Source organism: Mobula birostris, chromosome 8 (assembly GCF_030028105.1).
Source record: "Mobula birostris isolate sMobBir1 chromosome 8, sMobBir1.hap1, whole genome shotgun sequence".
Lineage (NCBI taxonomy): Eukaryota > Metazoa > Chordata > Chondrichthyes > Myliobatiformes > Myliobatidae > Mobula > Mobula birostris.
In genome coordinates this window covers 111,821,104-111,843,675 of record NC_092377.1, presented here as the reverse complement: position 1 = coordinate 111,843,675, position 22,572 = coordinate 111,821,104, and the positions used below count along the sequence as shown (strand labels likewise).

The 22,572-nt window shown below is 46.3% G+C and overlaps 1 protein-coding gene across 2 annotated transcripts in view; it reads right to left on the bottom strand.

Moving 5' to 3' along the window:
• Positions 1-22,572, bottom strand: part of LOC140202281 (solute carrier family 22 member 2-like) — a 47,793-nt gene that overhangs the window by 6,000 nt on the left and 19,221 nt on the right. The window contains exons 7-10 of one of the 2 annotated variants that reach the window (XM_072267168.1): positions 20,448-20,662; positions 14,325-14,433; positions 10,804-10,916; positions 6,013-6,112 (exon numbers count right to left, since the gene is read on the bottom strand). In XM_072267168.1, the coding sequence (XP_072123269.1) occupies positions 6,013-6,112; positions 10,804-10,916; positions 14,325-14,433; positions 20,448-20,662 (537 nt within the window). The remainder of the gene's footprint in view (positions 1-6,012; positions 6,113-10,803; positions 10,917-14,324; positions 14,434-20,447; positions 20,663-22,572) is intronic. The other variant, XM_072267169.1, reaches the window with a different exon arrangement.

Genomic DNA, 22,572 nt, shown 5'->3' with positions numbered 1-22,572 from the left:
CACAAACCCATTGCCCAACCATACCCACAACCCCATCACCCAAACACCCACAAACCCATCACCCGACACTCACAGCCCCATCACCCAACTACACACACACCCCCATCACCCAACTACACCGACACCCCCAACACCCAAACAACCACAAACCCATCATCCATCCACACCCATACCCCCATCACCCAACTAGACCCACAATCCCATCACCCAAACACCCACAAAACCATCACCCAACCAGAACCACACCCCCATCACCCAAACACCCACAAACCCATCACCCAACCACAACCACACCCCCATCACCCAAACACCCACAAACCGATCACCCAACCACACCCACAACCCCATTACCAAACCACACCCGCAATCCAAATCACCTAAACACCCACAACCCCATCACCTAACTACACTCATACCATCATCACCCAAACTCCCACAACCTCACCACCCAAACACCCACAACCCCATCACCCAAACACCTACAAACCCACCACCCAACTGCACCCACACCCCCAACACACAACTATACTGACACCCCATCACCCAAACACCCACAAACCCATCACCTAACTACACCCATACCCCGATCACACAACTACACCCACAAACCCATCACCCAAAACACCCACAAACCCATCACCCAACCATATCCACAACCCCATCACCCAACCATACCCACAACCCCATCACCCAAACACCCACAACCCCATCACCCAACCACAACCTCACCCCCATCACCCAAACACCCACAAACCCATCACCTAACTACACCCATACCCCGAGCATCTAACTACAACCATATCCCCATCACCCAAACACCCACAAATCCATCACCCATCTACAACCACAAACCCATCACCCAACCACAACCACAAATCTATAACCCAAACACCGACACCTCATCACCCAAAAACCCACAAACCCACCACCCAACTACACTCACAACCCCATCACCCAACCGTACCCACAACCCTATCAACAAACCACACCCACAACTCCATTCACCTAAAAACACCCACAACCCCATCACCCAAACACCCACAAACCCAGCACCCAAACACAACCACACCTCATCAACCAAACACCCACAAACCAATTACCGAACTACAACAACACCCCATCACCCAAACAGCCACAAACCCATCACCCAACCACAACCCTATCAAACAAACACCGACAGTCCCATCACCCAAACACCCACAAACCCACCACCCAACTACACTCACAGCCCCATCACCCAACTACACTCACACCCCGATCACCCAACTACACCGACGTCCCCATCACCCAAACACCCACGATCCCATCACCGAACTACACCCATATCCCCATCACCGAACCACACCCACAACACCCATCACCCAAACACCCACAACCCTATCACCCAACCACACCCACACACCCATCACCCAAACACAACCACACTCCATCACCCAAACACCCATAAACCCCTCACCCAACCACAACCCTATCAAACAAACACCGACGGTCCCATTACCCAAACACCCAAACCTACCACCCAACTACACTCACACCCAGATCACCCAACTACACCGACACCCCAATCACACAAGCACCCACAAACAAATCACCTAACTACACCCATATCCCCATCACCCAACCACACCCACAACACCCATCACCCAAACACCCACAACCCCATCACCCAACCACAACCACACACCCATCACCCAAACACCCACAAACCCATTACCGAACTACAACAACACCCCATCACCCAAACAGCCACAAACCCATCACCCAACCACAATGCTATCAAACAAACACCGACAGCCCCATCACCCAAATACCCACAAACCCACCACCCAACTACCGTCACAGCCCCATCACCCAACTACACTCATACCCCGATCACCCAACTACAGCTACACCCAAACACCCACGATCCCATCACCGAACTACACCCATATCCCTATCACTCAACTACACCCACACACACGTCACCAAACCACAACCACACCCCATCACCCAAACACCCACAAACCCATCACCCAACCACACCACAACCCCATCACCAAACCACACCCATGACTCCCATCACCCAAACACCCATAACACCATCACCCAAGCAACCACAACCCCATCACCCAAACACCCACAAACCCATCACCCAAACCCCCACAATCGCATCACCCAACTAGACCCAGAACCCCATCACCCAAACACCAACAAACCGATCACCCAACCACACCCACAATCCAAATCACCCAAACACCCACAAACTCATCACCCAACACTCACAGCCCCATCACCCAACTACACCCACACCCCCATCACCCAACTAGACCCACAACCCCATAACCCAAACACCCACAAACCCATCACCCAAGCACAATCACACCCCCATCACCCAAACACACTCACACAACCTTCACCCAACCACAACCAAAACCAATCACCCAAACACCCACAACCCCATCACCTAACTGCACCCATACCCCCATCACCCAACCACAACCTCACCCTATCACCCAAAGACAACCACAAACGAATCACCCAAACTCCGACACCCCTATCACCTGATCACCCACAAACCCACCACCCAACTACACTCACAACCCCATCACCCAAACACCCACAAACCCATCACCCAACCGCATCCACAACGCCATCACCAAACCACACCCACAACCCCCATCACCCAAACACCCACAACCCCATCACCCAAGCACCCACAAACACATCACCCAAACACCCACAACTCCGTCATATAACTACACCCATAACCCCATCAACCAAACACAACCACATACCCATCCCCAAGACACCCACACCCACATCACCCAAACTCCCACAAAACCATCACCCAACCACAACCACACCCCTTCACCCAAACACCCACAAACACATCACCCAACTACAACCACACCCCATCACCCAAACAGACACAAACCCATCACCCAAACACCCACATCCCCACCACCTAACTACACCCGTATCCCCATCACCTAACCACAAATCTATCACCCAAACACCGACACCCCCATCACCAAAACACCCTAAAACCCACCACCCAACTACATTCACAACCCCATCACCCAACTACACCCATACCCACGTCATCCAAACACAACCACAGCCCCATCAGCCAAACACCCACAAACCCATCACCAAACCACACTCACAACCCCCATCTCCCAAACACCCACAAGCCCATCACCCAACTACTACCACACCCCATCACCCAACTACACCCACAGACCCATCACACAACTACACTTACAAATCCATCACCCAACTACACTCACTAACCCATCACCCAACCACAACTCTATCACCCAAACACCGACACCCCCATCACCCAACTACACCCACACCCCCATCACCCAACCTCACCGACACACCCAACCCCCAAACAACCACAAACCCATCACCCAACCACACCCATACCCCCATCACCCAACTAGACCCAGAACTCCATCACCCAAACACCAACAAACCGATCACCCAACCACACCCACAATCCCATTACTAAACCACACCCACAATCCAAATCACCCAAACACCCACAAACTCATCACCCGACCACAACCACACCCCCATCACCCAAACACACTCACACAACCTTCACCCAACCACAACCACAACCAATCTTCCAAACACCCACAAACCCATCACCCAACCACATCCACAAACCCATCGCCAAACCACACCCACGACCCCCATCACCCAAACACCCACAACCCCATCACCCAAGCACACCCACACACCCATCACCCAAACACCCACAAACCCATTACCAAACTACAACAACACCCCATCACCCAAACACCCACAAACCCACCACCCAACTACCGTCACAGCCCCATCACCCAACTACACTCACACCCCGATCACCCAACTACAGCTACACCCCCATCACCCAAACACCCACGATCCCATCACCGAACTACACCCATATCCCTATCACTCAACTACACCCACACACACGTCGCCAAACCACAACCACACCCCATCACCCAAACACCCACAAACCCATCACCCAAACACCCACAAACCCATCACCCAAACACCCACAACCCCATCATCTAACTACACCCATACCCCATCAACCAAACATAACCACATCCCCATCACCCAAACACCCACAAACTGATCACTAAGCCACACCCACAACCCCCATCACCCAAACAGCCACACCCCCATCACCCAAACTTCCACAACCCCATCGCCCAACCACAACCACACCCCCATCACCCAAACACCCACAATCCCATCACCCAACTACAACCACACCCCATCACCCAAACAGATACAAAACTGTCCCCCAAATACACTCACGAACCCATCACCCAACCACAAACCCATCACCCAAACACCGACACCCCTATCACCCAAACACCCACAAACCCACCACCCAGCTACACTCACACCCCCATCACCCAACTACACCAACACCCCATCACCCAAACACCCACAAACCCATCACCAAACCACACCCACAACCCCATCACCCAAACAGACACAAACCCATCACCCAAGCACCCACAAACCCATCATTTAACTACACCCATACCCCCATCACCCAAACACAACCACATCCCCATCACCCAAACACCCACAACCCCATGACCCAAATACCCACAAGCCCATCACCCAACTACAACCACACACCCATCACCCAAACACCCACAATCCCATCACCCAACTACAACCACGCCCCATCACCCAAACAGACACAAAACCATCCCCCAAATACACTCACGAACCCATCACCCAACCACAAACCCATCACCCAAACACCGACACCCCTATCACCCAAACACCCACAAACCCACCACCCAACTACACTCACGCCCCCATCACCACCCAACTACACCAACACCCCCATCACCAAAACACCCACAAACCCATCACCCAACTACACTCACACCCCCATCACCTAACTACACCAACACTCCCATCACCCAAACACCCACAAACCGACCACCCAAACAGACACAAACCCATCACCCAAATACACTCACGAACCCATCACCCAACCACAAACCTATCACCCAAACACCAACACCCCCGTCACCAAAACACCCACAAACCCATCACCCAACCACATCCACAACCCCATAACCAAACCACACCCACAACCCCCATCACCCAAACACCCACAACCCCATCACCTAACTACATCCATAGCCCCATCACCCAAACACAACCACACCCCCATCACCCAAACACCCACAAACTCATCACCCAAACACCCACAGACCCACCACCCAACTACACTCACACCCCCATCACCTAACTACACCAACAACCCCATCACCCAAACACCCACAAACCCATCACCCAACCACATCCACAACCCCATAACCAAACCACACCCACAACCCCCATCACCCAAACACCCACAACCCCATCACCTAACTACATCCATAGCCCCATCACCCAAACACAACCACACCCCCATCACCCAAACACCCTCAAACCCATTTCCTATCTACACCCATACCCCCATCACCCAAACATCCACAAACCCATTACCCAGCAACATCCACAACCCCATCACCCAACTACACCCATACCCCCATCACCCAACTGCACCCACAACCCCAAACCCAACTACAACCACACCCCCATCACCCACTTACAACCACACCCACACCCTCGCCACCCTACTACACCCATACAGCTATCAGCCGTCTACACCGAAAGCTCTCTCCACCCATTTAAACCTACACACCAACCACCCTACTACATTGTCATGCCTGCTACAAGGCAGATCAACCTGCAGGAACAATGGGTGTAAAACTCTGCCTCTGGATGTTGTGGAAGCTGGACAGTGAGTGGAAATGGATAAACCTCTGACAACCTGTGGAAATGAGGCTGATGAGGAAAGGACACAGAAAGGGAGGTGACGCCTCAGGCAGATCAGTCATGACCACATTGAATAGAGGGCAGGCCATACAGGCCAACTGGTCTATCCTTTTGCCCTTGTTTTGTTGTGAATCTATCATTGCCCGTGTGCTGGGATATTCACCAGTGCTCACTCACCAGCTGATGTTCTCGATCTTCTCAATGGTATCAGGTAAACTCAATCCCTTTGTCTCAGGCAGGAGAAGCACCAGACCTCCAGAAACCAAACCAAATACCCCTGGGAATGGACAGACAGGACATGGAAAGGGTGGTGAAAGTCAAGTTCCCATTGAGCTCATTATAATTGGACATTTTTGTGAAATGATGCACTTAAAGCTGCAGAAAGCTGTGGACACGCTCCAACATTGGAGAATGGGGTATGGGGTCAACAAGATGGGTCATGGAGCGGTCCCCGAGGAATGTGCCTGTCAGAATAAAAGGTAAAGATAATAGGTTTAGGGAACATTGGTTTTCAATGTACCTCCTTGGTTTAAAAAAAAATGAGGTACGACGCAGGTATAGACAGGTAGGAACAAATGAGGTACTAATGGATTATAAGAAATGTAAGAGAACACTTCAAAAAGAAATCAGAAATGTTAAAAGAATGCATTAGGTTACCCCAGTAGACAAGGAGAAGGAGAATCCTAAGGGATTCTACAGATACGTAAAGAGCAAAATGTTTGCAAGGGTCAAAACTGGTCTTCTGGAAAATTAGAATGTATGGAGCCAAAAAAGATGGGGGAAGATTTTAAATGGGATTTTTACATCTGTATTTGATCAGGAGGCAGACACAGAGTCTATTGAAGCAAGGCAAAGCAGCAGTGAGGTCATGAACTATATGCAGATTACAGAGGAGGTGGTGTTTGCTGTCTTGAGTGGATAAGTCCACAGGGCCTGACACGGTGTTCCCTCAGACCCTGTGGAAGGCAAGTGCAGAAAGTGCAGGGGCCCTAGCGACAGGTGAGGTACCGTTGGATTGGAGAATAGATAATATTGTTCCACTGTTTAAGAAAGGCTGAAAGAATAAACCATAGAATTACAGGCCGCTGAGCCTGATGTCAGTAGTGGGAAAATTATTGGAAGGTATTCTGAAAGACTAGATATATGAGTGTTTGGATAGACAGGAACTGATTAGAAACAGTCAGCATGGCTTTGTGTGTGGTAGGTCATGTCTAACCAATCTCATGGAGTTCTGTGAGGAAGTTACCAAGAAGGTTGATGAAGGCAAGGCGTTGGATGTTGGCTACATGGACTTTTGCCAAGCACTTGACAAGGTCCCACATGGAAGGTTGGTCAGGAAGGCTCAGTCACTTAGCCTTCAAGATGAGATAGTAAATTGGATTAGTCATTGGTTTTGTGGGAGAGGTCAGGGGCTGTTAGTAGATGGTTGCCTCTCTGACCAAAGGCCTGTGGCTAGTGGAGTGCCATTGAGATTGGTGCTGGGTCTGTTGTTATCTGTCATCTGTATCAGTGAACTGGATAATGATGTAGTTAACTGGATCAGCAAATTTGCAGATGACACCAAGATTGGGGGTGTAGTGCACAGCGAGGAAGACTATTTGAGCTTGCAGTGAGATCTAGACCAGCTGGGAAAATGGGCTGAAAAATGGGAGATGGAATTTAATGCAGACAAGTGCAAGGTGTTGCACTTCAGTAGGACCAACCAGGATAGGTCTTACACAATGAACAGTAGAGCACTGAGGAGTGTGGTAGAACAATGGGATCTGGGAATATAGGTAAGTAATTCATTGAAAGTGACAGCACAGGTAGATAGAGTTGTAAGCAAAACATTTGGCACATTGACACAGGTAGATAGTGTTGTACAGGAGATGGGATGTCATCTTGAAGTAGTAAAAAAATGGAAAGGAATAATTTGGAGTATTGTGTGCAGCTTTGGTCACCTACCTACAGAAAAGAAGTACTGTAAATAAGATTGAAAGAGTACAGAGAAAATTTACAAGGATGTTGCCGGGACTGAAGGACCTGGGTTATAAGGAATAAGTTGGACTTTATTCCCTGAAACATGGAAGATTGAGGGGAAATTTGATTGAGGTATGCAAATTTATGAGTGGTATAAATAGGGTAAACGCAAGTAGGCTGTTTCTACTGAGTCTACTGGGTGAAAGGTGAAATGTTTAAGGGGAGTATGAAGGAAAACTTCTACACTCAGAGGGCCATGAGGGTGTGCAATGAGCTGACAGCACAAGTAGTGCATCTTCTTCTTCGGTATCCGTTAGTCTCGTGAGACCATGGATTTGCACCTTGGAAAGTTTCCAGGGCGCAGACCTGGGCAAGGTTGTATGGAAGACTGGCAGTTGCCCATGCTGCAAGTCTCCTCTTTCCACGCCACTGATGTTGTCCAAGGAAAGGACATTAGGACCCATACAGCTTGACACCGGTGTCGTCACAGAGCAATGTGTGGTTAAGTGCCTTGCTCAAGGACACACACATCGCCTCAGCCAAGGCTTGAACTGGCAACCTTCAGATCACTAGACGAACGCCTTAACCACTTGGCCACACGCCAACAAGTAGTGCATGAGAGCTTGATTTCAACACTTCAGCGAAATTTGGATAGGTACACAGATGGGAGGGATGTGGAGGGTTATGGTGCAGGTGCAGATCACTGGTACTAGGCAGTTTAAAATGGTTTGACATGAACTAGATGGGTTGAAGGGCTTGTTTCTATGCTGTACTTTTCTATGACTCAATGATCAAGTAGGCCAAAGTCAGCATGGTTTTCTGAAGGGGAATTCCTTGAGGAAGTACAGGCAGGATAAACAAAAGAGAGTCAGTGGATCTTGTTCACCTGGATTTTCAAAAGGACAAGGTGTCGGACATGAGGCTGCTAAACAAGAGCCCATGGGATTACAGGAAAGATACTAGCATGAATAGAAGATTGGCTGATGGGCAGGAGCCAAAGAATGGCAATCAAGGAGGCCTTTTCTTGTTGCTGCTGGTGACTAGTGGTCAGTGATTTGGATAACAGAATTGATGGCTTTGAACCCAAGTTTACAGATGATACAAAGATAGATGGAGGGGCAGTTAGTGTTGAGGAAGTAGGGAGTCTACAGAAGGATTTAGACAGATTAGGAGAATGGGCAAAGAAGTGGCCAATGGAATACAATGTAGGGAAGCATATGGTCATGCACTTTGGTAGAAGCAGTAAAGGTGCAGACTATTTTCTAAGTGGAGAGCAAATGCAGAAATAAGAGGTGTAAAGTTCTGCAGGTCGATAAGTCACTTGGTCCAGACAGACTACACCTTAGGGTTCTGAAAGAAGTAACTGAAGAGATTGTGGAGACATTAATAGTGATCTTTCAAGGATCACTAGGTTTTGTAATGATTGCAGAGGAATGCAAAATTATAAATGTCGCTCCACTCTTTAAAAAGATACAGGAAATGATAAGTCAGTTAGCCTGATTTTGTAGTTAGGAAAGTGTAGGAGTTCATTATTAAGGATGAGGTTTTGGGGCATTAAGAGGTGCATAACAAAGTAGGCCAAAGTCAGCGTGATTTCCTTAAGAGGAAATCTTGCCTGACAAAGCTGATGGACTTCTTTGAGAAAGTCACTGGTAGGATAGAGAAGGGAGAGTCAGTGGATGTTGTTTACTTGAATTTTCAGAAGGACTTTGACAAGATGCCGGGCAAGAGGCTGTTAAACAAGAGCCCATGGTATTACAGGAAAGATACAAGCATGGACATAAAAATGTCTGACTGGCAGGAGGTAAAGATGGGAATAAAGGAGGCCTTTTCTGGTTTCTGCTGGTGACTTGTGGTATTCCACAGTGTTGGACCGAATCTTTTTACATGAAGATAGGTGGGGGGAGGGGCAGGCAATGCTGAGGAAGCAGAGAGGCTGCAGACAGACTTAGACAGATCAGAAGAATGGGCAAAGAAGCTGCATAAGGAATACAATGTAAGGAAGTGTATGGTCATGCACTTTGGTAGAAGGAATAAAGGCATAGACCATTTTCTAAACAGACACCAAATTCAGAAATAGGAGGTGCAAAGGGACTTGGGAGTCCTTGTGCAGGGAACCCCAAAGGTTAACTTGCAGGTTGAGTTGGTGGTAAGGAAGGCAAATACAGTGTTAGCATTATGTTTGGGAGGACTAGATTATAAAAGTAAGGATTTAACACTGATGCTCTATGAGGCATGTTTCAGATTGCACTTGGATTATTGTTCGTGGTTTTCAGCCCCTTGTCTAAGAAAAGATGGGCTGGGATTGGACAGGATCGTGAGGAACAAAAGGGTTAACGTATGAGGATCATCTGATGGCTTTGGATCTGTACTCACTGGAGTTTAGAAGAATAGAGCGGTGGTCCTGTTGAAACCTATCAAATATTGAAAGGCGTTATTAAAGTGGGTGTGGAGGGAATGTTTCCTGTAGTGGGGAGAGTCTAGGACCAGAGAGCACAGCCTCAGAATAAAAGGATGGTCCGTTTACAACAGAGGTGAGGAGGAATTTCTTTAGTCAGACAGTGGTGAACCTGTGGAATTCATTATCATAGACAGCTAAAGAGGCCAAGTTATTGGGTATATTTAAAGTGTAGGTCGATATGTTCTTGTTTCAAAGATTATGGGGAGAAGACAGGAGAATGGGTTTGAGGGGAATAATAAACCAACCATGATGGAATGCTGGTGCAGACTTGACGGGCGGAATGGCCTAATTTTGGCCTTATGGTCTTACACACAATCACACACAAGTATCTAAAGTCCTGTTATTTCATGTGATACATGAGGCATCAGGAGATCAGAGATCAGTTACTCTTTCAGCTTTCTGTCGTACAGACAGAAGAACCAAGATAGGTCGATAAATCTCCACAGGGAGTATTGGCGGGAAGGTTTCTGCAGGTGTGAGGGCACACTTTCTACAAAGTGGTGATGTTCTGTGGCCCCGAGGGCTGACCTCGACTGCTGCATACTCACCGAAAACCACCAGAGGCATTCTCCGCCAGAGAGCAGACAGCCTGAAGACGACAAAGGGAGAGAGTACCCCGCCAAAGTCGGACAGCGACGCACAGAACGACACAGCGAGGCTCCTGCCACAAGAACAAAGTCTCACTACCCTCCTTGCCATCAGCTCTCCCAGCCTCCCAAAACCCCCACCAGTCAACATTTCTTTCACTACCAGCATAAGGTGTCCAAGTACCAACCTTATCCTCATCTGTTGCTCACACATCGTGTGCCTCCAGCTGTGGCTTATGGACCGGGAAGAGGAGCGTGAACTGTGCCCTCTTCTCTATCTTCCTCACAACATAAGGCAGCAATTCTGCACTGCCATCACAGTGTTCATCCTCACATCAGCCATTACTGTCTGGTTTGGTGCAGCATCCTCTCACTGTATACAAAAACTACAGTCAACTCTCAGGTCAGCAGAAAAGGTCACTGGTTACAGTCTGCCATCACCGCAGGACTTACATGTGTCCAGGACAAAGAAACGGGCAGGAAAAATCATTGCCGACACTACCCACCTTGTGCCTTTTCCAAAAACTCCCTTCCAGAAAGCACTATTAAAACAAAACTTCACACTATCTTAAAAGTTTCTTCCCCAGGCAGTTAATCTGATCAACCTTTCTAGTTAGCCCACCCCAACCCCCTCTATCTATTACCTCAATCACTACACTGCACTGTAAACACTTTAAACCACTTTTTGTAATGCTGTTTACATTGTAAATACATGCTGGGATTTTATGTATTTGTTTTTGGTCATTCCTTTCCACGCCTTGTGGTGCATTGGGTGGCAACCTTGCTATTTCTTTAGCATTTTTGTCCTTTTTTTATGATGTCAAGTTGCTAGTTAGATGCTCAAACCAGCCCGAATGGAAAGCAGGCAAGGAGCTGGCCGGATTCGATGTGATGCCACTACATCACTGGCCAATCTCATGTGCTTATGCACATTTTAATCCATATCCACACTTAACTTCTAACTTTACTTTTCATTTTATTCCTTATTCTTTGTAATTGATGAATGTTGTTTTATGTTGCATGTCACACCCTGAAGATGCAAATCGCTGTTACGCATGGTGAATAAAGTTGTTCCTTCGTCCTGAGCTCATTAAGATGGTCTTTTGTTTCTGCGGTGTTAGTAGACTGCAGCCAATGACCTTTCCGACTGACCTGACAGTTCACTGTAGGTTCAATGTATTATAAGAGGATGCTGCATCATCCAAACAGTAATGGCAGATGTGAGGATGCTCTCTATGATGGCAGTATAGAATTGCACCAGGATGTTCTGGGGGAGATGGAATTTTACCAACTCATGCACGAAATACATCTGCTGCCAAGCCTTTCTGGTTTTGTCATATAAATATAATTGCAAAGGAAGCACAGCAGCTCTTTGGTCAACGATGTCTACTCCAAACCTGATGCCAAGTGAACTTAGAGCAGCAAACAAGAACGGTGGAGGAACTCAGTGATTTTGTATGCCAGTCCAGGCAAAAGGTTTTGAGCTGAAATGTCAACTGTCCATTTCCCTCCTTAGATGCTGCCTGACCTGCTGAGTTCCTCCAGCACTTTTTGTGCATTGCTCCAGATTTCCAGCATCTGCAGTCTTTCTTGTGTTGCCAAATTCAAGCAACGCCCCTCTGACTTATGTAGTCAATACCCCTCCGTACCCTGTGTAGTCCCTGTGTCCGTATACCAGCCTCTTAGACACCTCTGTTGCAGGTGCCTCCTCCACCACCGACACTGGTAGCCCATTTCAGGCACACACCTATGTTAAGGATCTTGCAACTCATACCTCCTTTAAACATTCCTCCTCTCACATTAAATGGATATCTCCAGTACCTGACATCTTTATCACATGCCTTTTGTAAATTCATCATTTTCTATAACTCTTAAGGAATTTATGTGAGGAAAAAGATAACTGATGAGAAACAAAAGATTTTGTCAATGGTAAATTGTGAAACAGATGGTTTTTACGTACACAACCCTTCTGTAAGGCGGTAGTGAACTGTAGTTTATAAATACAAGAGGTTCAGCAGATGCTGAAAATCCAGAGTAAATCCACACAAAATGCTGGAGGAACTCAGTATGGAAGAGAGCATACATGGAGAGGAATGCTAAGTTCCTCCAGCATTTTGTGTGTATGAACTGTAGTTTCTTCCCTTCAGTCTTGTGTGGCAGCAGCCTGGGACAAAGAGGCTGCTCACGTTGACCATAGCTGATGACCATAATAGCATGAACCAGGACCAACTCTATCTCTGACCTGGGACAGTTTGAAGATCTAACTTTCATCCCACTGAGAAAGCGTTGATCTCCACAACCCACCCTCAATCTCCTCCAGCCCTGATCAAGATCTCGACATCCAAACACCACCCCATATGTCTCCACCTGGCTCCCAGCGCCACCCCAACACCCTGAGTTTCAAAATAATCTCTACATTCCAGTCCTCTTTCCACTCCTCCTTCACACAGTCTGTTTTCCTTCACCTGTTCTGCATTTCACCAGTGTTTGGGACCTCCACTCCAGCTGCAGTGCTCTATGGAGAGCACTGAAAGTGTTGGGGAAACTGGATTTACAAACAGACCTGTAGAAGGCTCCCAATTGGAATATTCCATTAATTCCTCAGGAAATACTCCATCAAATCCTACAGGGAAACATTCCATCAATTCCCCAAGGAAACATTGTCTCAATTCCTATGGGAATAATCCATCGGTTCCCAATGGGAAATACTTCATCAGCACTCTAAGAAAATACATGGCTAGCCACTTTATCAGGTACATCTGTGCAGCTGCTCACTAATGCAAGTATCTAATCAGCCAATTGTGAGCAACACCCCAATACATAAAAGCATGCAGACATGGTCAAGAGGTTCAGCTTAGACCAAAATGGGGAAGAAATGTGATCTAAGTGACTTTGACCGAGGAATGATAGTTGCTGTCAGACGAGGTGATTTCAGTAACTCAGAAACTGCTGATTTCCTAGGATTTTCCTGCACAGCAGTCTCTTGACCCCTCAGCTAATGGTAGGGGTCCATGGCATAAAAATGGTTTGGGAACCCCTGCATCTCGAGTTTGAAGAGAATAGTACAGGAGGTACCAATTAAAGTGGCCACTAAGTGTATTCTAACACTTCCCACTAGGAAGTATTGTGCCCCTTTTGAAATCTTACTGGTGTCACTTCTATAATAATTTCATAGCTCTTGTTCAGCATAATTTTGGTGATTTAAACCAAGAGATGATAATGATCTTACATATTGCCAGAGAGCGACCAGTACAGATGGCCAGCTCAGTCTGAGCTCATGTGAGCTGTGATCAACCGTTCCAGAATGTTAGAAACATCCTCAGAAAAATCTTCCCTGTTTGAGTAAAAGATTTTCAACCTGAAACATAAAGTTTCTGTTTCTCTCTCGACATTTGCTGCCTGGCCTGCTGAATGTTTCTAGCATTTTCTGTTCAGTGTTGCCAATTTGAAGCATCTGCAATACTTAAATCCTTGGTTCTTACCGTAAGTATGTGGGGTACAGCTCCATGTTTACAAAGCACACCATTTCCGTGGTAACAGTTATTCCTAGTCTGCCCAAGGATGCAATGACAGTTTTCAGCCATAAGACATCTGCAGTGAAAGAAATATGTACATCTTACAAATTGTCATGGCTTCTGAGGAAATTTCAAAATATCACGAGTTCCCTTTGACTAAAGCTCATTTTATGAGATGAGTTGTAATAGTGAGCACACGTCTGACAAACTGAAAGAAATACAGGAGTTTTCTCCTAAAGGAATCTTGGTAGTTATGAATCAGAGCCCTTTGTTGCCAATGGCAACCTTTCACCCTCTTGCTTATCAAGAATTCAACTACCTCTGCCTTAATGATTTTCATAACTCTGCTTCCAAGGCCTGTTGAGGAAGAGTGTACCAAAGACTCACATCCCTCAGAGAGAAAAACCTTTCATCTGAACTCCATCTTAGATGGACAACTTCTGTGATGGCTAGATCCAGATACTCCACCAGAGGAATCTTCCTCTCCACATCCACCACGTCAAGACCCCACAGGATTTGTTATATTTCAAGCAAGTCTCCTCTCACACTTCCAGAGGTGCAATCCTACATTAAAGAACTGATTGCTAACTTCAGGAAGGGAAAAGGGAGCACATATGCACCCATCTGCATTGGGGGATCAGTGGAGGAGAGGGTCAGCAACTTTAAATTCCTGGGTATTCACATATTGGGTGACCTGTCCTGACATGCAACCGTGAGGAAGATGCACCAGTGTCTTTACTTTCTTAGAAGGTTAAGAAGGTTTGGCTTGTCTACAGCTGTTCTGTTGAAAGTGTCCCAGCTTGTTACATCATGGTCTGGTACAGTAAGCGCAAGTGCAAGACCATAAGAAGCTGAAGAGAATACTGGACTCGGCCCAGTACACCACGGCACATTCAGCAATATACTCAGCACATTCCTCCCCACTATCAGGACTATCTACAGGAGGCAGTGCCTCAAGAAAGAAGCATTTATCATCAAAGATCACCGCCAACCGGGCCAGGACATCTTCTCACCTCTGCTATCGGGAAGGAGATACAGAAATCTTAAGTCCCACACCACTAGGCTGATGACAGCTAATTCCCTTCAACCATTTGGTTTTTGAACCAACTTGCAAAACTCTAATCATTACCTGAGCAGAGTAAAACCATGATCACTTTAATAACTTTTCACTACAATTGAATTTTTGGGCTCTTTAAGTTGCATACAATTTATGCTGATTCATGTTTTCTAGACAGTGTCGTGTATCTGATGCTATGTGCCACTGAGGCTGCTCCAGGTAAGTTTTTCATTGCACCTGTGCATTTTTCTACCTGTATAGACGACAATAAACTCAACTTGCACTTTAACTAACTATGTTGTCCAGACTTTCCTCTGAAAGCCCAAGCCTCATTCCAACATTTGTTCCAGTAAACCTTTAAATCTTCTCGATATTCCTTCCAGTTCATCAACATCTGTCCTTAAATAATAAGACCAATTCCATGCACAGTTCTCCAGATGCAGTTTCATCATTGCCCTATATAATTGTACAAATTGCGCATAATTGAGAAATAAATCAGTTTTCCAAAGGACTAAGTCACCATATTGGAGAGCTGCTTCCTAAATTAAGGAACATAGTGAATGGGATTGTAACAACTTAGACTAGAGTTACAATGGAAGAGGTTAGAATCACTCAGCAGGTCAGGCAGCATCTGTGGAGAGAGAAACAGGGTGAATGCTTCATGTTGAAGACACTTCTTCAGAACTTGTATTGGAGATGAGTCAAAGAATCAATGATATTTTTCAAACACAAAGAATATAAAAGGAGTTTAGAGGTATACAAAGTTATGAGGGTGAAAATAGGGCAAATACAAGCAGGCTTTTTCCACTGAGGTTGGGTGAGACTAGAACGAGGTCATAGGATAAGGGTGAAAGGTGATATTTTTTAGAGGAATCTGAGGAGGGACTTCTTCACTCAGAGGGTGGTGAGATTGTGGAACGAGCTGACAGCAGAGCAGGTGCAGGTTCAATTGCAACATCGAAGAGAAGTCCGAATAAGTACATTGGATAAGAGGGGTATGGAGGGCTATGGTCAGATGGGACTAGGCAGAATAACAGTTCAGCATGGAGTAGACGGGCCAAAGGACCTGCTTCTGTGCTGTAGTGCTCTGTGACTCTGTAAATCAGACATATGTTCTTAATGGCCGCTTTATTAGGTACACCTGCTTATTAATGCAAATCAGCCAATCACATGGTAGTATCTCAATGTATAAAACCATGCAGACAAGGTCAAAGGATTCATTTGTTGTTCGGATCAAACATCAGAATGGGATAGAAATGTGATCTAAGTGTGGAATGATTGTTGGTGCCACGTGGGATAGTTTGAGTATCTCAGAAACTGCACTCTCTGGAGTTTACAGAAAATGGTGAAAAAAAAATAATCTCGGGATCACTGCCTGTGCCACGTGACAGTGAGTATAGGAATAGAATGAGGTGGAGGATAAATGTATGGCTCAGGGACTCGAGCAGGGGGCAGAGATTCAGATTTCTGGATCTTTGGGATCTCTTTTGGGGCAGGTGTGACCTGTACGAAAAGGACGGGTTGCACTTGAACCCTAGGGGGACCAGTATCCTGGCAGGGAGGTTTGCTAAGGCTATTGGGGAGAGTTTAAACTAGAATTGTTGGGGGGTGGGAACCAAACTGAAGAGACTAGGGAAGAGGAGGTTGGCTCACAAATAGAGAAAGCTTGTAGAAGGAGGATAGGCAGGTGGTAGAGAAGGAACGCACTCAGACCGAAGGAGTGTTTAACACAAGGAGTGTTGTGAACAAAGCGAAAGAGCTTAGAGCATGGATCAGTACTTGGAGATATGATGTGGTGGCCATTACAGAGACTTGGATGACTCAGGGACAGGAACGGTTACTTCAAGTGCCGGGTTTTAGATGTTTCAGAAAGGACAGGGAGGGAGGCAAAAGAGGTGGGGGCATGGCACTGTTGATCAGAGATAGTGTCATGGCTGCAGAAAAGGTGGACATCATGGAGAGATTGTCTACAGAGTCTCTGTGGGTGGAGGTTAGGAACAGGAAGAGGTCAATAACTTTACTGGGTGTTTTTTATAGGCTGCCCAATAGTAACAGGGATATCGAGGAGCAGATAGAGAAACAGGGTTGTCGTGATGGGAGATTTTAATTTCCCAAATATCGATTGGCATCTCCCTAGAGCAAGGGGTTTAGATGGGGTGCAGTTTGTTAAGTGTGTTCAGGAAAGTTTCTTGACACAATATGTAGATAAGCCTACAAGAGGAGAGGCTGTACTTGATTTGGTATTGGGAAATGAACCTGGTCAGGTGTCAGATCTCTCAGTGGGAGAGCATTTTGGAGATAGTGATCATAATTCTATCTCCTTTATATTATCATTGGAGAGAGGTAGGAACAGACAAGTTAGAAAAGCATTTAGTTGGAGTAAGGGAATTATGAGGCTATCAGGCAGGAAATTGGAAGCTTAAATTGGAAACAGATGTTCTCAGGGAAAAGTACAGAATAAATGTGGCAAATATTCAGGGGATATTTGTGCGGAGTTCTGCATTGTTACGTTCCAATGAGACAGGGAAGTTATGGTAGGGTACAGGAACCGTGGTGTACAAAGACTAATAAATCTAGTCAAGGAGAAAAGAAAAGCTTACAAAAGGTTCAGAGAGCTAGGTAATGTTAGAGATCAAGAAGATTATAAGGCTAATAGGAAGGAGCTTAAGAAGGAAATTAGGAGAGCCAGAAGGGGCCATGAGAAGGCCTTGGCGGGCAGGATTAAGGAAAACCCCAAGGCATTCTACAAGTATGTGAAGAGCAAGAGGATAAGACGTGATAGAATAGGACCTATCAAGTGTGACAATGGGAAAGTGTGTATGGAACCAGAGGAAATAGCAGAGGTACTTAATGAATACTTTACTTCAGTATTCACTATGGAAAAGGATCTTGGTGATTGTAGGGATGACTTGCAGCAGATTGGAAAGCTTGAGCATGTAGATATTAAGAAAGAGGATGTGCTGGAGCTTTTGGAAAGCACCAAGTTGGATAAGTCGTCAGGACCGGATGAGATTTACCCCAGGCTACTGTGAGAGGCAAGGGAGGAGATTGCTGAGCCTCTGGCGATGATCTTTGCATCATCAGTGGGGATGGGAGAGGTTCCGGAGGATTGGAGCATTGCGGATGTTTTTCCTTTATTCAAGAAAGGGAGTAGAGATAGCCCAGGAAATTATAGACCAGTGAGTCTTACTTCAGTGGTTGGTAAGTTGATGGAGAAGATCCTGAGCGGCAGGATTTATGAACATTTGGAGAGGCATAAAATGATTAGGAATAGTCAGCATGGCTTTGTCAAGGGCAGGTCATGCCTTACGAGCCTGATTGAATTTTTTGAGGATGTAACTAAACACATTGATGAAGGAAGACTAGTAGATGTAGTATATATGGATTTCAGCAAGGCATTTGATAAGTAAGGAGGCATGGGATCTAAGGGGACATTGCTTTGTGGATCCAGAACTGGCTTGCCCACAGAAGGCAAAGAGTGGTTGTAGACGGGTCATATTCTGCATGGAGGTCGGTGACCAGTGGTGTGCCTCAGGGATCTGTTCTGGGACCCTTACTCTTCCTGATTTTTATAAATGACCTGGATGAGGAAGTGGAGGGATGGGTTAGTAAGCTTACTGATGACACAAAGGTTGGAGGTGTTGTGGATAGTGTGGAGGGCTGTCAGAGGTTACAGCAGGACATTGATAGGATGCAAAACCGGGCTGAGAGGTGGCAGATGGAGTTCAACCCAGATAAGTGTGAAGTGGTTCATTTTGGTAGGTCAAATATGATGGCAGAATTTAGTATTAATGGTAAGACTCTTGGCAGTGTGGAGGATCAGGGGGATCTTGGGGTCCGAGTCCACAGTTGACTCTGTGGTTAAGAAGGTGTATGGTGTATTGGCCTTCATCGATCATGGAACTGAATTTAGGAGCCGAGAGGTGAGGTAATGTTGCAGCTATATAGGACCCGGGTCAGACCCCTCTTGGAGTACTGTGCTCAGTTCTGGTCACTTCACTACAGGAAGGATGTGGAAATTATAGAAAGGGTGCAGAGGAGACTTAGAATGATGTTGCCTGGATTGGGGAGCATGCCCTAAGAGAATAGGTTGAGTGAACTCGGCCTTTTCTCCTTGGAGCGACGGAGGATGAGAGGTGACCTGATAGAGGTGCATAAGATGATGAGAGGCTTTTTCTCAGGGATGAAATGATTGCCACAAGAGGACACAGGTTTAAGGTGCTGGGGAGTAGGTACAGAGGAGATGCCAGGGGTAAGTTTTTTACTCAGAGAGTGGTGAGTGCATGAAATGGGCTGCCAGCAACGGTGGTGGAGGTGGATACAATAGGGTCTTTTAAGAGTCTTTTGGATAGGTACATGGAGCTTAGAAAAATAGAGGGCTATAGGTAAGCCTAGTAATTTCTAAGGTAGGGACATGTTCGGCACAACTCTGTGGGCTGAAGGGCCTGTATTGTGCTGTAGGTTTTCTAACATTAAAACATCCAGTGAGCACCAGTTCTGTGGGCAAGAATGCTTTGTTAATGGGAGAGGTCAATGGAGAATGGCCAGACTGATTCAAGCAAGCAGGAAGGTGACTGTAGCCCACATGACTACAGTGGTGTGCAGAAGAGCTTCTTTGAATGCACAACATGTTGAACCTTGAAGTGGTTGGGCTACAGCAGAAGACCAGGAGGTGCATTATGAAGAGGCTACTGAGTGTAGAGCACACGGTATTGGGGATAGTGTACTGAGGAATGGTTTTCAGGTCAGGTCTCCGTGAGCTGGGCTGGGCTGGCCCCAGCTACTCATAATCTGCATAGATAAATTGGATGAGAAGATTAAATGTAATATACTCAAAAGTTTGCTGATGGTACAGAACAGAATTTCAGAGTTGACTGTGAGAAGGATGGTGAGATTGGGTAAGGCTGTAGACTGGTGAAGTGGTAGGGGTACATTGCAAAGTCCCTGTTACAGGCACTTTTGCCCCCCCCTCCATTGAATGCTGGATCCCAATTCATTAGCCCAGTTGGGATTACAGTCAGAGAGGTACTTACTCTCGGGGATGAAGGCCACTATCAGGCAGGAAGCCCCTGACAACAGGCCACCAGTCGCAAAGGGAAGACGCCGGCCAATTCGCTCGATGACAAGAAGGACGATGATTGAGGCCGGGATTTCCACAGCTCCAGAGATGAAGAAGTCAAGGTAGATGTTTCCACCCATATTTCCCAGATACATGATCAGCCCCTGGTACACCAAAGCACAGGCAAACCTGGAGGGAAAAGTGTACAGCCAGTAAATGACTCTCTACAAATGAGATACGGGTCACTTTACGCTGGTTGGAAAATTATCTCACATTAGATTGACTAAAGAAAAACACAGAGTGTGGTGTTCTAAACCAGAGTCTGAATCCATTAAAGAATTGGGCACACTCAATTTTCCTCCTTTCAGCTATATTTCCACAGTCCTGTTGTCTTTGTAGAACAAGAATTGGATCCAACTAGCTTTTGTCTGCCTTTAGGCTCCACACAAAAATCCTCCCACCAGATATTCCTGCCAATATCTGTAAGGAGTCTGTACATTCTCCCTGTGCCCGCACGGGTCTTCTCCGAGTGCTCAACATTCCAAAAGCGTCCCGTTTAGTAGGTCATTAGTCACATGTGTGTAATAGGGTGGCACGGGCTCGTTGGAACTATTACTGTGCTGTTTCTCTAAATAAAATTTAATATCAGCCCACCAATGTGATTCTCTTCCTCCCTCTCACGTCTTCCACTGAATGCATCCTTCAACCCTTCCACAGGATAGCACGCTCCACATTCCATAAAGGCTGGAGCAGTTGCTCCTGGACATCCTACCACAGGGACTGTCTGATAATTGATTATCCTTTGGGCCAAAGCATCTCTCCTTCTGCTTTTTGGTGATCAGGTCATTAGAAAAGTTCCATCTCGCCTGATCTTCCCTGAGAGATTCACCTGCCTGGTTCTTTGGTCTCCATCAGTTCTCTCTCTTCATTATGCACGATATATATAGTGCGTGTGACAAACTGGTGGCCAAGAAGGAGCTGGTGGGGAGCGGTGCAGGTGCAGATACACCCAGCCCTGAGACACCGGGCAGGGTCATTTGATTCCAAACAATTGGTTTATTGATCATTACAGAATGTCTCTCTGGTGCTTCCCACTCCCTCCCCTCTCCCTTCCCCCTTTCCCAGCCACGATGCCCCTCTCCCTGTCGCCTGCCCACTCTCAGTCCACAATAGAGACCCAAATCAGAATCAGGTTTATTATCACTCACATATGTCACGAAATTTGTTTTCTTTTGCAGCAGCACCAGTACGGTGCAATACATAACATTACTACAGTACTGTGCAAAAGTCTTGTACCCTAGCTACATGTATGTGCTGAACACTTTTGCACTGTACTACATATACATAATTGTAATTTATGTATTTTTATTATATATTGCACTGTATTCCTGCTGCAAACCAATAAATTTCATGATATATACCAGCAATCCAGTGATATTAAACCTAATTCTGATTATGACCACAACCTTCTGTAAAAAATGGGATCTGTAAATTTCTCCCAGCTTCTCAGTCTTTACATTATAATCCCAGTATTAATTTGCTTAACTGCATTAACCCTTCTTTGTTGGCCTTGAAGAGAATTCAGCTCACTTTACACCTCTGACCAAATTGAAATTTCCAAGAAGACCGTGTCCTTGTTGAATTAAGCACAATGGCCATAAATCCCTGTAAGAAACTCATTGCTGATTGAACCACTAAACCCTCTCTCACTCCAAGCACAAGAGTAATCTCCACCCTCACCAGAGTATCCCAGACAACACCATTTCCAGTCAGATCAGGAATCAGTGAGCCCCTGATGGGCAAAGGAAATGTTTCAAAGATATCATCAAAATCAGCCTGAAGGATTTCAACATTGCTTCTAAAAGTTGGGAAGATGGCTCTCAGTAGATAAACCTGTAGGAAATCTGTTCAAGTGGGAGCTGTGCTTAGAAAAATAGAGCGCTGTGCGGTAGGGAAATTCTAGGCAGTTTCTAAAGTAGTTTACATGTCCAGCACAACATTGTGGGCCGAAGGGCCTGTAATGTGCTGTAGATTTCTATGTTTCTATGTGCTACATGAGGCCAACCTCCGCTGTAGCTCAAAGAACAAGCAGCAGCTGT